Here is a 17,754-nt window from a genome sequence, read left to right as displayed (position 1 = left end):
GGGTGTTATTTAAGCAGCTTGCAGCTGCTCTGTTGGTCTCTGTCCTGATAACGACGACAACATGTAAACATTCTATAAAGTATTATTCGCAGAGAAAACTCTCCTCGTCTCTGACTCTGCGTGAAGCGAGGTCCAGACCTCCTGCCAGCCACACATACCTCGGCAAATGCAACAATGGATCTCCCATCACTGAAGCGGTGTACTGTGTGTCAAGCACAGCAGCCAAGCATTCTCCCGTGACCTCTCAAATAAATAAGCGGTTCATTTGATGACATATTCCTTGTAACGGAAGCCCAATTCTGAAAAAGCAACGTCCTGCACAGATCATGCTCAATATAAGCGTTGGCATGGAAACGTGATGAAATGCCGGAAAATCTGAATGCAAATGCAGTTATTAACTCTGAATAACTATGTGGGGCCCGAAATGCTCATTCGGGCAGCCACTGTCCAGCTTCACACGAAAAAGCAGTAGTCAACGTGAATGAAATTGACAGCCACTCTTAGCAGCCTGCACGCCAAAGCACATTGTGCTTTGCATGCAGTTGTGCTGCCCCTACTGTTTTTTCCAGCCCGTTGAGATGAATAAAGCCAATGTCAGAAGGCCCAAAATACTCTATTGGGCAGCCACCTATGAGCATGACAGGCCCTGTGATGAAATAAGTCATCAGGGCACGCTTCAAAGGCACCTTTAGCAGTGTGCACATCAAAGCCCAGTCAAGCCGTCACCACTGTTGGTGAAACGGCAGCAATCAATGCGAGAATGAGATGGAAGAGGCCAGTCCTGCAGTGTACAGGAGTTAGTGCTTTGAATGAGATTGGCTAATGAAAAACACTGTTGGCAGCTTGCATGCAAACACACATTCATGTGGTGGCATTGTTTATTTTGGTTACCTGGCCCAGGCAAGCAATGCGAATAAGAGAACTATTATCAAACATCATTAGCTTAGTTAGGCCCAATATACCCAGGCGGGTAGCTATTAATAGCAGTAGTCAAGGGCACGCTGGAAAGGCACCATTAGCAGTCTGCATGTCAAATCACAGTCATACCGCAGCCATTGTTGTATTTGTTTATCCGACCGGGCAAGTAACACCAATGTAAGCACAATTATTCACCCTGAATAGCTCTTCTAGCATTGTGCTAAAAAATGTTGAGTGAAGTTGAATGTGTTTTATTGAGGCAATTATTTAATTTACAAGCCATCGGCATGTCGATCAATGGCCAGGTTCAGACAATGTCATTTGTGAAGTAATAAATGGTGAAAGTTGCAAAAGCTCTCAGTGCACTGCTTTGCTGGGCTCCATTCACTGAAGAATGTCTTTGCAACGGCGAAAGCGTCGGACAGAAATCACACCCCACTGCACATTGTTATTCGTTCTGAAAATTTTCGCCATCATATGTGATAGGCAGCGAAACCGTTTGTTTACTAAGACTGAATGCATGAAAAATGCAACAGCATAGCAAGGTGTTTCACAATATGCAGCCTTTCATGTGCACTTCTGGCTAGCTGCCACATGCACTGACGCATAAACATGAACAGAGGTAAGAGGCAAAGTTACTGTGCAACCCACATAACGCGTTTAAGAAAATATATCTCTAAACCTTTCTGTTTTGATAGGCGATCAAAATTTGTTTTGAGCAAGTTGGTTAATCACATTGCAGCAACAATACAAGAAACGAGGACAGAAAACGTAGCGAGTAGGCAGATTGAGAAGACGAGGTAGACCAGTGAGAAAGGTTTTAATGAGATGGAAGAGGCCAGTCCTGCAGTGTACAGGAGTTAGTGCTTTGAATGAGATTGGCTAATGAAAATGTGTAAGGACTTTGCTGAAAGAAAACTACCAAAAACAAATGCTAATATAACATAAAAGGACAAATATGAGTAAGTGCAAACACGCCTGGAAGCAGGAACGCTGGCAACACAACTTATGCGTGACTGTGCCACAGCACGCATTCTACAGCTTGCGTGCGCGGCGAGCACTGGTGGAAAGAAATCAATCGACGGTGCTATACACAACGCTCGAACACCGCTGTTAGACGCTCGGCTATATCACTGTTGACAACGATCACTCACGCTAAGTTGACGGCGACAAATCTTTGCATTGGAGGCTTCTTTGTCAAATATTTTCTGTTGAGACGCTCGTAGGTTTGTTTCACGCGCGCACGCTTTTATAATTTCTCCTCAGAATGGTGCTGCTCCATCACTTTACCCCGTCCGAAGAAAAATGCAGCGACACGGTACACGAACTCACCCGCCGCTGACAGCAGGCACCAGACTTTGGCAAACTTTTCTTGTCCTAACTTCACTCAGGAGCGAAATAAAAAAGACATGAAACAAACAGGCAGGATGCGTGTTTGCAGCAGTCACCGAGGCATCCTGCTTTCAGGCAAAGCGTAGCGCAGCATCAGCGATGCTCGCTGCAATGTTTCTTCGCCGGATCACGGCTTAGAATAAACGCATGCGGCACAGATGCCGCATTGTAAGCTTGCAGTAATATTTCCGGCATGATAGACAATGACAAACTGTTTGGGAATTCACTGTGACGAGGCATTGACACGCACAGCTGACGCGACTTGGCCCAGTTCGAAGCGCGGGCGGCCATCTTCAACGACGGCGGGCCACCGGCCGTCTGGCGCATGACGTCAGTCTAGAGTGCGCACCCGATAGTGGATGCTCGTGTGCATCCGCCTCGGAGGAGTAAACGCCCCTGTTTTTCTAAAGTTGTATCTGACTATAATCGAGCACAGCTTGGCCCTTGGCCTAATACTAAATCAGGCTTGAAGCTTTCAATGTGTGCTAATCGCTAGAACAGCACCAGATTTCATTCTGTGCCAAGGGGTGGAACGCATTTGCTTAGAGCTAGGCAGATAAATGTTTTTCTTTCGCATTGAAGTTCCCAATACTTTCTAGTCTTAGGTGAAAGTACACAGCTCAGCACAACGCATGTATGGTATACGTAATAGTACTTTGTTCTTTAAACCGTATCAACAAGAAGCAGCTACTTCCGTTTTTGCAAACCTTAGCTTATTTCCTAACCTTTCCTTGATCAAAAGTGTAGAAAATTAATCTGTGCTTGTTCTGTTGTTTCACAGGTAGACATCGGCGATGGTGTATATGTTGAAAAGGGCCTGCTGAAAAGGCTGCGCCTGGATGCTAACAACTCGGGCTTTCAGTTCGCGGGGGGCCTCCTTAAGGCTCCTTTTACAAAAGAAGAGGTTGAAGGGAGGCGGTACACATGGACGCGCAGCGATTGTTTGTGACAGCCTCACTGCTGGCAGGCCTGGCCTGCCTTTTCGCTTCGTTCTGGGTCTTCCACGTTACGTACTCGAAAAAGGCCCACAGGATTTTGACATTTATTGAGCACTGCTTTCTGGATTTTTGCTACACAAAGCCGCAGGTGAAAGCATTGGATTTACTCAATTTTTACAAGAACTATTGCTAGGCAAAAAAATTTTCAGATGCATATCCTCAAGAAAGTTTCTGTAAAAATTATTTTGCCTAACAAAAGCACTCGTGGGTTCTGTGGCTGGCAGGTTGCCCAAGCCACGTAGCACAGTGCTTGCTTTAAAGGGACACGAAAGAGAAAATTTATTTGAGCTCCCACCATGAGAATTGGCTTGATAAGCCAGATAACTTGCAAAAACGAAAACTGGTGTCGCCACCACCACCTTATAGTTCCTGCACCAGCTCGCTGTGATGTGGAATTTGACGGTGTCTGTTCGGGTCTAGCTAATGTTCTACTGGCCAATATTGATGAATTCTGTTTTAAAGGTGTCAAAGAATATACTTAGTTGAAGTATGACTCCACACTGATGTGCGGGCACTGCATAAAACTTGAAAAATGAAAGTTAAATCTTCATTTTCTCATCTATTAATCCGCTTATTGCCACAATGTTCATGAATACAGTTCTGAAAGATTGTTTTATCAGTCTAAAATGATTTACTGTTTCTCTTTAGTATCTCTGTAATGGACCTTCAGCAACAAAATGTGTGTTAGTATGCCACAGGTATTCTCAGCGGGGGCAAAAGCGCCAGCAGCATGCTCAATGATTCTGTACCAACTGATAACTTGAAAGATGTCCTGTGCCACTAGGGTTAGGCCAATGTGGCTCTGTGTTAATCACCACAAGTGTATTATGCAAAACTTAATGGCCCAGAAATTGGTAATTGAGGGGGGAGTTGAATTAGCTATTTTTTTCTTTTTTTTTCTTTATCATGGACTTCTCACATTACACTTTGTCACAACGCATTCACTTTAAAGTAACTGTGGAGAATAAGGTGGTTTGGTATTCAGACATGCCTTCTGTGTGTAAACAGTGTTAGATGAGCAATACAAAAATACACCATAGATGCTGACTGGCAACATGAAGGGGTTTGAGGGCAGCTACAAATATACATCCTTGTAGTCGTACCTATAGCACTATGTTCAATTTGTCACACAAGCATATGGCATCCATCACAACTGCATGCCTAGAAACAGACAAGGGCAACACACTGAATTCCCTTTTAGTCTATCTAAGAAGCACTACAATTTTTAGGCAACGAAATTGAAATCTCGCTTGTACCCATAAGTACTGCAATACAGTTGTGCAACATGTTCCTCTTCTGTGGAAAAAGGGCCGCATATGTTTTCTTTGAGCACAAGGGAGAGTGGTATCAGTTAGAACCCCTCCATCCACGCGCTACTGCCGCTTTCTTAAGTAGCGACAACCTTTGTTGTGCGCCGCCTTTTCCCCTCACACCAAATCCGGTTCCAGCATTTCCGGTTTAAAAGTTTCCGGTTCCGGTGTTACCGCTTCCTGGAGTTGTGCTGCGGGAATTTCCGCTTTGACTGCCGATGGTCAGACGCCCACGCATGCTTTGCAGAGCTGTAGGAGTCACCATGAGAAGAATGCAAAGGCGACAAGCTGTTATATTCCGCTGAAGTAGTAATTCGCGGTCGCTGTTTTCTAAATGCACGAAAAACGGTAGTGGTCTCCAAGCGCCCAGGCACTACATTCCACTGTACGTTGTCTCTCGTGGCAAAACCCGTCGCAGCTTGACGCGAAACAGCGAACACGATCAGATCGCTGATTACAATAGGCGGTGGTACTTGGATGGAATCGCATTCACAGTTTAAACTGCAGCTGGTGCAATTAAAGCCTCTCCATCGACGCGAAAGTAAACAATGTTAAGAAAAACAATAGCGTTACTTCCACTCGGAACAGGAAGCTGCAGCTACGGAAGTTCCGCTTGACACCGGAAGCTAAGGGGGTGAGTGGCAGAGGACCGTGGAGAAAGAGGGTAGGTTGGCGGTACTTAATCTGGTCGGCGGAAACAGGTATGGAGGGGCTTTAGTATCAGTTAATGGCTGTTTTCACATATATGTTTTGTCGTGTGTATTAGCAATCACCACTTTTCTTATCTGAGTGAGGTCATTTTTTAGAAAGTTTGAAAGTTTATAGAACATGTTGCTCATGGTTGTTGCAGTTTTCTTCCTAACTATCCATTCATTGCACTGTGCACCCATGTCTTGGGCAACTAGCTGTTTGAAGGTCAGTATGCTATCGATGGGTCTAATGATAATCTCTAGTGCCCTCTCATTTGCTTGTTGCAATACTGAAGAGTTAAATTTTGTATATTGTGTCACTTGTTTATTTTCACTGTACTTTAGTTTCACTAGATCTTGAATGTGTTGTGATAGTTTTTCTTTTGCGGTGGACAGTTGACTGGATATGGTGGACAGTTGCCGACACTAATGTGATAGTATGAATGCTTGCTGTATTTATCACGATTGTTTCATTTCACTGGGGCACTAATGGTCATTAGCAGCAGATGCTAGCTGCCCTTAAGTGCAATGTTTTTGTGTTGCATAGTATTGTTCATGATCCATTGAATGCACTGCACGCGCATGTTGTGGACAACTGCCTGTTTGAAGAAATTGTCTGCATATTCAGTGGGTCTAATGTGAACATCTCTACTACTGACTTAGCTTCACTACAGCTTGAATGTGTTGTGATAGTTTTTATTTTGCCGTGACAGATGTGGTGGGCAGTTGCCTGCACTAATGTGATAGTACGAATGCTTGCTGTATTTACCACATGGTTGTTTCATTTCGTCTGAGGCACTAGTGGCCGTTAGCAGCAGATGTCATTTGGCCTTATGTGCAATATTTTTATGTTGCATAGTTATGTTCATACTAATCCATTGAATGCACTGCACACCCATGTTCTGGACAACTGCCTGTTTGAAGGAATGACCTGCATATTCAGTGGGTTTAATGTGAACGTCTCTAGTACTGACTGTATATTTATCAGTTAGATTTTTATTGTATGTTGCTTGTTTTCACTGTACTTTGCACATTGAATGTGTTGTGATGTATTTTATTTTGCTATGAGAGATCTAATGGGCAGTTACCAGCCCCCAGTCTGTGTGTTAGTACAAATATTTATTATGCTTATCACAGCATTTTATAAGGCTATAGTTTTGTGATGATTAACTCATGCCTGACTTTTTATGAGAAACATGTCAGAACTAATAAACAATCACTCGTGCTTGGGATCCATGAAATCATCTTTGTAATCTTTCAATTGTCTTCGAAATATTTCCACATCAGGCCCAACAAACCACAGAATGGGCTTGAAAAATTACTCTCAGGTGGAGCTACGAAACCTTGATAACGAGGTAAGAAAATACCCCGACATCAGTACCAACAAACTCGAGAATAGGCCTAAAAATAACTCCCAGGAATGGCCTAGAAAACTGGATGAATTATGTAAAAAAGTAATCCCACATCACCGCCAACAAACTCCAGAATGGGCTTGAAAAATTACTATCAGATAAAGCCGAGAAAAGTTAATGAAAGAGGTAAAAAAATACTCCCACATCAGACCCAAGAAACTCGCGAATGGGCTTGAAAAATAACTCTGAGGAATAGCCGCTAGAACTTCGTGATGGGAGTAAAAATATAGTACCACTATCGTCCCCAAAAACCTTCCCGCAGATTAAAAAATTACTCTCGTTTCTACATACAAAAACCTTGGTCAGCATGGTAGTAAATTTTTACCTCGGCTGGTACGTAGTAAAAAAAACCCAGGAACGGGAATGCGATACAGGACGAGCGGTTTACTCCCGTTTCGCGTTATTTTTGTTTAGTGTGTAGCCAGTAATCCAGGTAGACGGGAGCACGGCTAGATACAAACACACATAGAAACATGGGTAGATATGGTTGGCCCCCTAGAAAGTGCGTGAAATACACTACGAATACTCACACGTAAAAATATAGCCACCAAATGAAAACAGGTGCGTTAGAAACGAAAGACGCAAAATTACGACAGAACTCATGTCACGATGACTGCCCGTGATAAAGCAACTAGCGTTCGAGCAATGTAATGACTCACCCTATTTATGAAGTTACGTTTATTTAAGAAGTCTTATTATCATTCTTCAGAAATACGCTGCGCCGCTATGTTGCTCGAATGCTAATCGCATCTCCATCGACTGCCGTCGAGACGTGAGTTCAGTAGCAATTGTTTTTCTTCTTGTCCGAATACCCGCTTCTTCGAGTAGACCAGCTCATCGACAAGAATTGTGCTACCTGCCACCCCCATTTCAAAAAACAAATATGTCGAAAGTGTTCGCTGAAACACATTGTGTATAAAAAGAAAACTGTCTACTTGCGGGTACGAAAGAAGTCCTTCCGAGTGAAAACCAGCATAGTGTTGTCAGACAACTTTGCCCAGGGGGCAAGTTTCCTTTACAAGCTCTCAAATGCGCGTCGTGTGCTTCTTTGAGAAACGATGAAACCATACCTTTAGGTCTTTTCACCGTCGTGAGACGTGCACAATCTTAAACAGCAAAAGTGTTTCAAAACCTGTTTCTTTTTTTTTTTTCAGAGTTGCGCGACGCGGCATCACGATGGCTTGTGAAGTATGAGGCGTTCAGGACATGCCGTGATAGGAGACCCTCTTTCGCTTCAAGTCTCAATCTAGATCAGCTGTTCCTAGGCGCGGCCGCTAGGCAGCGAGCGGTTACTTAGAGTCGAGAGTTGCTCAATACGAAGCGGTGCGTGCTAAGTCTAGCCACGCGTGGTTAGATCCCTCCGTGAGCGCTTGCTTGCAAGCGTACGTGTGGCCTCACATTATGCTTAGCGTGATTCGAGGCTAGATAAGCGTTAAAAACTAACAGAAATTAAGACCCAGCGACGACGACAAAGATAAGCAGTATGGCTAACGTTTAATTACTGCTCGGGCAGCCGCGGATGAGTGTGAGCAGATGACAGTTGGCTTCTTCCGGAAATATACCATTTTTATAAAAATTCCGAACACACATTATCACTTACTCCAGCCTATTTAATGAACTTTGTAAATATTGCACGTTGTAGTGACGGTGAAGAAAGATGCATCGTCAAAACTGTGATTTACAGATGTATCTGTTTATTGCGTCAGGCAAAACAATAAACTCTCAAGCCCATCGATAGCCGCGAGCAAAGTCGGCGATCGTCGAAAATCGGATCTGCTGGTGAAGCGGAACGGCTTTTATAAATGACTCGTCGAAGGTTCCAGCGAATCGCTGGTGACCGCATGCCTTCCAGAAAGCACTAGACAATTCCTGTCAGGCATACAATCTGAGTAAACAAGGCCCAGGGAGAACACACACAACAGATAGAATTAACAATGCCGTATGAGTAAGTTCCCAATAATATCTGCGCGTCTTGCGCTGAACGATACCACTAGGTCGTTAGCGGGTGAAATGCCGCCATCGGAATAGGGATAAGTAAGTACACGTGTCAATGCCCCCCTCTTAAATAGCATCATCCTAATGCTACATACATGAGAGCAAAAACTAAGGCACACGTATGGTATGGTAAAACTTTAAGCTGGTCCTTCGGAAAGCGCCTCATCGCGTAGCAGCCCACGTAGTAAATAAATATTAATGAAATAATGAAACATAGTCCAAGAGTTCGCTATTGCTGGTAGATGGACTCAGTGCGCACAACACAGACTACTTGAGGTCACAAGCGACTACGCTGTGATTGAGTGAAGCTGTATTGCACGATCTCATAGTCCAGTACGCCAATACATGGAAGGAAGAAATGCTTGTATGGAGAGGGGCTTCGGACTCTCTGTGTTTTCTGTTCTATTTTCCGCGACTTCTCCAATCAGTGACAAGAACTCTGGCAGACGTTTTGCTGTAGAATGGGTTACCCAAACCAAGCTCAGCAATGGGGTGCTGAAGGATCACTTCGTCATGCCTCCGACGTCAGTGTCCACTTCGACCCAAGCATGATCCCGATTGATAGATCTGATGGCTCCTACACTGATGATATGCGCTCGGAGAGTGGTTTTAGCCTGGCGTCAAGCCGCCGTCTGAAAATAATGATAAAGAACGCATCGCCGATTAGTCGTGTGGCGCAGGAAAAGGCGAGTATACACTACCGCATACGTACCAACAACGACAATAGACAACCTCAACTCACTGAATACGCAGAGCCTGTCGGACTATTTCGAAATAACTGCCCCTGATCAATATGAAGAAATACGCAATGACGCTCGGAAGAACATCTTTTCGGTGCAATACACAAACCCTACTGAAAGAATTGAAAGCCATCCCTCAGTTGGGAAGCATCCCTGTCGGCTCATCCTCCACGTATTACAAGAAAGCGACAGGAGGCGTCATCGACGATGTGGACATGCAGATTAAAAACACTGACCTCGAGAGAAGTATACCATCGCCGGCGCCTGTGTTCAGCTTTCGCAGCTTCAATTGAACGGTCCCAATGTGTGAATATAGTATTTTAGTTGGATACTTTGCCAACGCACGTCAAGGTTCGCTACCTGGGGCATTCGCTACGTCCTTACGTGCCGAGGCTTTTACAGTGTTGTAAGAGCATGAAACTTGGGCAGGTCTGTGCATTTCGCAACGGTACAGTGACATACAAGCGATGTGGTGGCCCTCATGGAGACAGCAATTGCAACGCTTCTGCAAAGTCTCCAAATCGCTCTGGTGCCCACGACCCTACATTGAAAGAATTCCCAAGATCAGGACTGAAATCGGTGTTCTGCAGAAGATGGTTAGAGAGCCTTCCACGCACACGGATACGGCAAGGGCCATCCGCGGCTGCAGACGCCTTTCATGACACGGACACCAACGGGAACGCAGCGCTCGTCGCGTTGAAGGATCTGCGGCTCATGTTCAGCCTTCACAACTCCGTCGTTTGAGGAATGGAGGAACACGTGCTTCAAAGTCTATAGATTCTACTAAATGACAAGGGGATTCGTTATCGGCCCCGAACACGTCGAATGCTGAGTGGCCTTCGTTACCTGGCGGATGAAACTGACGTCAAGAACATGCTAAAAACTGATGGACTCAATTCGCAGGATTATTTACGGCCTATATACATCGGTTGTTAAGGCTGCCGTGAAGCTACTAGAAGTGTTAGAACCACTACTCGTGTTCCTTCACTATCAAGCATGGCGTTAAGAAGATATTCCTAACTTGCAATGCGTTTTGGATGTGACAGAATAAATCATACTTCAAATCAAACAGTCCGCTTGATATTCTGGCAGCACAAGTGAAAACAGACTCCGCAAAAAAAATGCGGCAGAACTCATCTCACGATGACTGTCAGCGGTAGCGCGAATAGCATTCAGCAATACGGCGAGTCCCAGGTGTCTGTCCGAAAATTTCAAAGAATTCACTTTTGTTTTTACTAGTCTGAATACTGTTTATTTAAGGTGAACGAAATGCCTTAAACAGAGCGATAAAAATGCCTTAACCGGATGGCATAAGAACTCTCATTTTTGAATCAAATAAACCAGCATGAGAAATGCTCTTCCGACTGACGTGAAACTATTTCTTTGTCGTCAGTCAGCCAAGCTAGCTTCGAGCCACGCTAGCTCTTTTGCTCGAAGTCCTTCACTTGACTGGCAGTAATTTTTACTCTGAAATTGAGCATTGGAATTTAAACTACCATAAGTTTATTTAGAAATTTACCATTGGTATTCCAAGTGTAGATGGCGAAGCCGCATGGTCGTCAAGAACTGGGCATGATATGCAAGCGCAGTTACAGGTGAACTTGCAATGTCATGAAGAGCTCCACAGCGTTTGACATAAAACATACAGCTCATGTTGCCCACCCTATTCTGAGATAAACTTGCACGACCTCTCACTCTCTCTTCCACATCGTTATTCACGTAACATTCGCTAGTTGTGTTTATTTCCAGTGTGTTATTTTAGTCGTAAAACGTTTCATTTTCTATGTACGTTTCACTTAATAATCGTTTGCGATAAGCCACTTCGTCATCAAGGCAACAGATGCCACTAGTTGTAGTGAAGTAATGTTACCCACAGATACCCGCACTAAACCTTCAATGTGTAGATTGTATACACACCGCAGCTCCTGCGAAAGCACAATTTAATTTTCACTCTTTCATGCAGCGAACATAAAATCATCACATTAAAACAGAAGTGTCATGATAATTATTTTTATTGAAGACATTGTAATATTCCCGAAGTGTTTGGTGCACTAATAAAAGCAGGAGAAAACGCAAGCAATTGTTTGTGCAAACTAGCGGTGAAATTGTTTGTAAGATTGAGTGCTAAAAAAGACGAGAGAGCACAGGTCATGTCGTCATTGAAACAACGGAACATCTTGATTCGGCGAGCCGCTGCTGTCTGGTTCCATTGCGGTTCTCCGAGAAGTAAGCTGCTAGTAATTTATATACCCCGTCACCTGCAAAAGAAGCGTTTTGTGAAATTACTCGTGATTCCTCAAAATCGTGAACCATTTAAAAAAAACACATGGCACATTGTTGTACTTCGAAGATTATTGAATCTCGAGAAAATTATTGAGCCATAATTTAGAACAACGAGGCCCCCGCGATACTGGTAAATATTCGCTGCCTGCTTTAGCGAAAACATTTTTGTGCGACCGACGGAACTCCATAGGAATGATCGGATATAACCGAACACGGCAAACAAAAGGAAATTGGGAGATTTCCTTTTGTGTCATTGTCAGACGAGTGTTGTGTTGCAGCTGCTCGCCTTGTCCGAGCCGTGCGGACGCTGTCATTGGGAGCTCAACGCACTATGTAAGTAAAATATATTCTCAAGTTAGATGCGTTCGAAAGCGAAATTTTTGCTGCAGAAACACTGCCAATTTTTGATGCGAGGCTATAGACAGGACCGTCTTATACACCAAGAACACAAAAATATTGATATTGTTTTTGTTTTTCGCAGTTGGTACGTGGTCTTCTCAAGTAAAAGCAGTCCATACCTTGCCAGCGTCAAGTTTGCTCAAAAGGCTAACAAAGGGAGGCGTGTACAGTGCGCACTGCACTTGGTTTTCGAAAACGCCGAGTAAAGACATCAATCATCAGGACTCCTTGCTCATCACAGAACACTGGGAACAGAGCACCGTCACTGCAGCCCTGACATTTTTATCACAGTATTTGAATGTATGTTCGCTGAATGCTACAACATCATCTCTCGGAGCCCCGCATACTCTCACCGAAGGTCTTACAATGCTGGCCTCAGGGCGCTGAACGGTACAATACGAAAGGAAACAGATCCCACGCACTGTGAGAATTGACGTTATAAGAAGCACTTTCCAGACACCTGACTATATAGTATTGTTTGGGGTCCTGCAAAGCATTACCAGGTTGACCTATGTATTTGCCAAAATTCAATGTTTGTTTGTCTGATGCGAGTACAGTGAACCTGGATTGACGCTACTGCGTGTGTATGTCAAGATAGCAGCAAGACGACGACGTAGGCAACGACGATTGCATGATTTGCATGTCGACGAGTGGCATAGAGGCGTGAGATGGGTAAGAAATACATAAACTAAATGCTCATTGATAGCAGCACGTCCTATCACTTGAAGAACACAAGCGGGTGACCTGGTGGCGATGCCGTAGCACAGCCTACAACCCGTATTTTTTTATAGCCATTCAGACGAATGTTGTGTTGCAGCTGTTCGCCTTGTCCGAGCCATGCGGACGCTGTCACTGTAAAATTCGATGGAGTATGGTCGTACTCGGATTATGTGCACCAGGAAACAGGAAGCGTGGTTTGAAAATGCGGCCTGGTAACGACGAAAAGGGCCGTCAAAGTTAGGTATGATATTCAGAAGGAACTAGGAGGCGGCGCGTTAGCGCTCGGAAATCAACGCTCGCTGGAAGCTTCCTCTTCAATCGCTCTTAACCGACGCGACCACCAGCCGGTAGCTGCATAGATGGCGGGAGCTTCTTACGCCTGCCATCTGTCTCGAGCGCAGATGGCACGTGAGAATCGGAAGCGAGAGTCGGATTACGAAGTTCGAATGAGGATGCAGTGGCCATCACGGCATCGCGTGATAGTCACAAAAATGATAAAAAGGATTGTCAACTACGGAAGTATTAGAGTGGGGGATTAGCATTCCTTCTGTAAAAATAGCATGACACTTCTTCGGCGACTTCTGTGGTGACCTCAGTGCAACATTCCTGCGTCATGGTAAATCAAAGTTCACATCATCTCTGCTTAGTTTTGATGAAATATCACCACTCTTACTCAATCGTGTTTGCTTAGCATTTCGCAATTTTTAATTTATTCGATTTTCTTTATTTGCAACGAAACTTACTTTAACTCAGCTAGCCTTCAATTCTCGGACATGCGCCTGCGTAATCTCAATGACACCACCGGCATCGTAATAGACGGCATGCCTGCAAAAGCAACCAACCTAGAAATTTGCTGCTACCTAATAAAGCAAGATTAGTCCTGCTTCTTAGGGCCAACAGAAATACACCGCTGGATTTCGGTCGCCCCAGGATGTCCGGTATGCTTGAAGTAGGGATATGTTGCCGTAGTTCTGATTACCTACCATATTGATTTAGCTTCACAGGTTGAAGGACGTTATTTCAGCTGGCCGCATAGCGAACTCACGTACCCATGAGTACGTCTATATAATCTAGTTAATACGTTCCGCAATATTGAAACAGGTTCAAGTCTCAGTACCTTGGCACGAACGTAAAGCGCACTGCCATATGAATAAGCTGAAGGCACCTTCTAACTTAATGGATTTTCTGCGGCCGCATGCGCTCAAAATGCGGACGCAACAGTGCAACAACTCCGATATACAGCTAATAAATCAAGACCTAAGGTGCAGATTCCCGGAACTAAAATGCATGTCCACTTTCAATGTCTACCAAAAAGTCGTTACCGCTCCAGGAACTGAACCAACAAGCTCAACAAGATGAACAAGGTGCCTTCTAACTAGGCCATATTTCGCACAAATACGAATATATGCATGAGGTTACTAGGTAAGTGACACAGGATAACAGCAGTCAAGAAAGGTCGGTCTTACATCCCCGTCGTATTCGTCAGCATTTAGATAATGCTCCTGCATTCAGTATTGCGACATTAACCCCGGACATAAACATTCACACTCGGCAGATCTGAGGGTCGCATGAGGAGCCTGCTTACACGGCTTTAACCGAACAACGTAGGTGACAACAATGCTCGAGTAGATAGCCCTGTAGGTGTGATGGGGCAATCTCACAGGCCATGTCGGTGATGCGGCATTAAACGCTATTGCTTCGCTGGGATATACGATGGTACTATACACCTACCAGGGGACCACAGCGGAACCAAGAGAGCTGTACACATCGCTTTGACGACGACGAAACTTTTGTGATGCCTGCAATATTGTGAAGTTATTGCGGGCGATATGACGCACAGTAGCTGCCCATGTGATCCATGCGCATACTACGATAGTCAATGTGGGCCGCACACGCAGGCCTGGGAGCGATGCTGATAAGTATTGGAGCTAATCTCGAAAAAATATATCTAGGGAGATGTAACTGCCACTATTTTAAATTATCCCGCAGGAAGTCGGTGAACTCGCGACATTCGTCCTGTCCATTCCGTCCATTCGTCCTATTGAGTCCGTGCAAATAAAAATCTGCTGTCTACTGACGTAACCCCTCTCTTGCACAATTCCATCATATTCATCACCGTATTTTTATTACCACAGCAGGAGGAAGGCCTCTGTCAGTGACTGACAATTACCCTTGGCTTGCGTTAGCTGATTGCAACTTGCGCTTGCAAATTTCCTAATTTCATCACCGCCCTCATACTTTCCTAACGTCCTCGAGTGCGCTTCCCTACCCTACGTACTCATTTTCCCTAGGCATCACAGGAACTATCAAGGTCCAGTTTTTCTCATAATGTTGACTAGAGTATTGGATTTCCCCGTTTGAGCTTTCATCCACACTGCTCTACTCTTGCTTTTATCGTTACGCATCATATGTTCCTATCAAAACATATTCAAATCTTTGTTATTTTCGGGGCCTTTTGAGAGAGTGCAAAATATTATACTCAGAAGGAGCCAGGTTAGGCGAACATGGTGGACGGGCCATCATTCGAAACCCTAAAAAGTTCAGTTTTCCCATTGTTTTGCCTGTATTGTGTAATGAGGCATTGTCATGCAACAAAGTGACACCTTTGGAGAGCTTTCCTCGATGTTTTCTTATGTTTGGCAAAAAACCGTGAATAAAGCGCAGTAAGATTCTGAAGTGTTGGTTTCACCATGTTGGAAGTAGGCCACTAGAAGAACTCACTTTGTATTCGAAAAATACTCTTTAGATTGAATTTTGCTCCGACCACTGCACACAAAACATGTTTGGCCTGGCAAAATAGACGTGCCTCTATTGCTTAGATTGTTTTTCTGTCACTGCATCATAACAGTTGATCCATGAATAATCACTAGTTACACATATTTAGAAAATATTACTCATTTTTCCAAAATGTTCGAAAACAGCCACCAATGTGCCGACATGCTTCCCATTTTCTTAAGTTGTGGAAAGGTGCAAATCCTGTTTGCAGGATCATTTCCCATTTCCAAGTTGTCATGGCACCGATTCTCTTTTGTGACGTTCCCTGATATGTGATCTTCCGTGATCATATAATGGATGGCTGTCAATTGGACGGCACACGACAGAAACGCCATCCAATAGCTTTGTCAATTTCTACACTAACATGAGCAGTTTTAAAATTGTGGACCCAACGTTCAGCGGTAACATATGGGGGAGGGAAGCGATTTCGGCAAACGTTTGGGACATCTAATCATCAATCTGCTTCACCCCTTTGTCTTACATAAACAGAAACTTCATTATGGTTCTATGCTCTTCCAGACTGAAATTTTATGCGGGCACAACAATGCTGAGCCTGAAACAGAAAGATAAGCTGCAAACATAGGCAGCTGGTTGTTGTGTCACAGATTGCAGAGAAATAAGCCATTATACCAGGTCTATTGCAGCTCCCTAGCAAATTTTTGTTATGTGCATTGCTCCATATTTATTACCACACCCTCGTAGACGTTCAAACAGGAGTAGATTCCCTTATGTTAAGGCCTCTTCAAAACACTAGGACATGTCGTGGAGAAACTGTAAGTTAGGCACCCAATAAACCAGTCTCAATTCATAAGAATCAATTACAGAAGAATTCATCTCACGATGACTGACGATGGTAATGCGATTAACAATTGAGCTACGCGTGGAAACGCCTTATTGTTTAGGTCACGTTTATTTTACTTCTGTAGTGGTCATCCTTAGAGTTCCGTTGCTTCCGCTGTACGCGATATACTCCGCTGCCACTCCGCTTCGTTATGGCACTCGCTCGCCATTTGATTCCCATTAGCATGACGGAATAAATATGACTGCATGAAACCGCCGCAGTGACGTCGATGGAATAAGAAGGGTGGTACGAAGGCGACAGCATGACGACAATGAGATTACGACTCCTAAGCCATGGCGATTCGATAAGGACAACACCTTGACAACTGGTACGACGACGAGAGAGAACGACGATGGCGGGTCGACGAAGGCATGACAAGAGTGGGATGATGAAGTGCGAATTACGACAATAGAACGACCGCGACGGCATCACACGAATGGCGTGATCACCGTTTTTATGATGACGAATGCATGAAGACTGTATGACAACCATAGCATGACAACAATGAAATGGTGAGAGTCGGATGACAAAGCTAAAATGGCGACAATGCAACGAACAACGGAGCATCGCGACCTCGAGCACATACCTATTGGCTTAAGAGGAAGCTTTAGCTCGGGTGCTCCTATCTAAATACATGTAAAAGGAGAATTCGTTTTTCTCGGCAACTACTGCACCAAATTTGACGAACTTTGTTGTATTTAAAAGAAAAACTTAAAATCTAGTGACTGTTGGTTTGGAATTTTCGATTTACGGCTTGAAGTTTTTATTAAAAATTGGCAAAAATCGCAAATTTTCAGAAAACGAAACTATCAAGTTTACAACTCTGTAACTCAGCAAGGAAAAATGATATCGCAATTCTGTGAATTGTGCCTAATAGCACATCTAAAGCGGACAAATTTGACATCTTACACATGAATCTAAAAAATCTTTGTTAATATGTAATTACAACTTTTCCAGAACCCTTGTAAACAACGTAACAAATTCACGTTAGATGTAAAATGACATATGAAATTTATCCGCTTTGAATGAGCTAATGGATGCCGTTCACAGAACCGTGATATCTGTTCTTGATGCTGAGCTATTAGTTTGAAAAATATAGAAGCACGAAGTTTACAAACTTCTGAATTTTTGAAACTCTTTTTAACATAATTCAAGCCCTAAATCAAAATTCCGCTTCCAACAGTCACTAGAACTTAACTTTATCTCTCAAATGCAAGAAATTTCATTAAAATCGATCCAGGAGTTATCTCAGAAAAACGTTTTCGCGTTTTTACATGTATTT

General features: G+C 43.9%; 1 protein-coding gene across 2 annotated transcripts in view; it reads right to left on the bottom strand.

Annotated features, from left to right (window-relative positions):
• Positions 1 to 11,450: 11,450 nt before the first annotated feature.
• The window catches only part of LOC135919475 (uncharacterized), a 138,342-nt gene continuing 132,038 nt past the window's right edge, over positions 11,451 to 17,754 (bottom strand). For both annotated transcript variants that reach the window (XM_065453309.2, XM_065453310.2), the window contains one exon: positions 11,451 to 11,712. In XM_065453309.2, coding sequence (XP_065309381.1) covers positions 11,689 to 11,712 — 24 coding nt within the window. In that variant the 3' untranslated portion in view covers positions 11,451 to 11,688. The remainder of the gene's footprint in view (positions 11,713 to 17,754) is intronic.

This window comes from Dermacentor albipictus, chromosome 3 (genome assembly GCF_038994185.2).
Source record: "Dermacentor albipictus isolate Rhodes 1998 colony chromosome 3, USDA_Dalb.pri_finalv2, whole genome shotgun sequence".
Taxonomy (NCBI): domain Eukaryota; kingdom Metazoa; phylum Arthropoda; class Arachnida; order Ixodida; family Ixodidae; genus Dermacentor; species Dermacentor albipictus.
The sequence above is the reverse complement of the archived record's forward strand: the minus strand, read 5'-3'. Positions and strand labels throughout refer to the sequence as shown.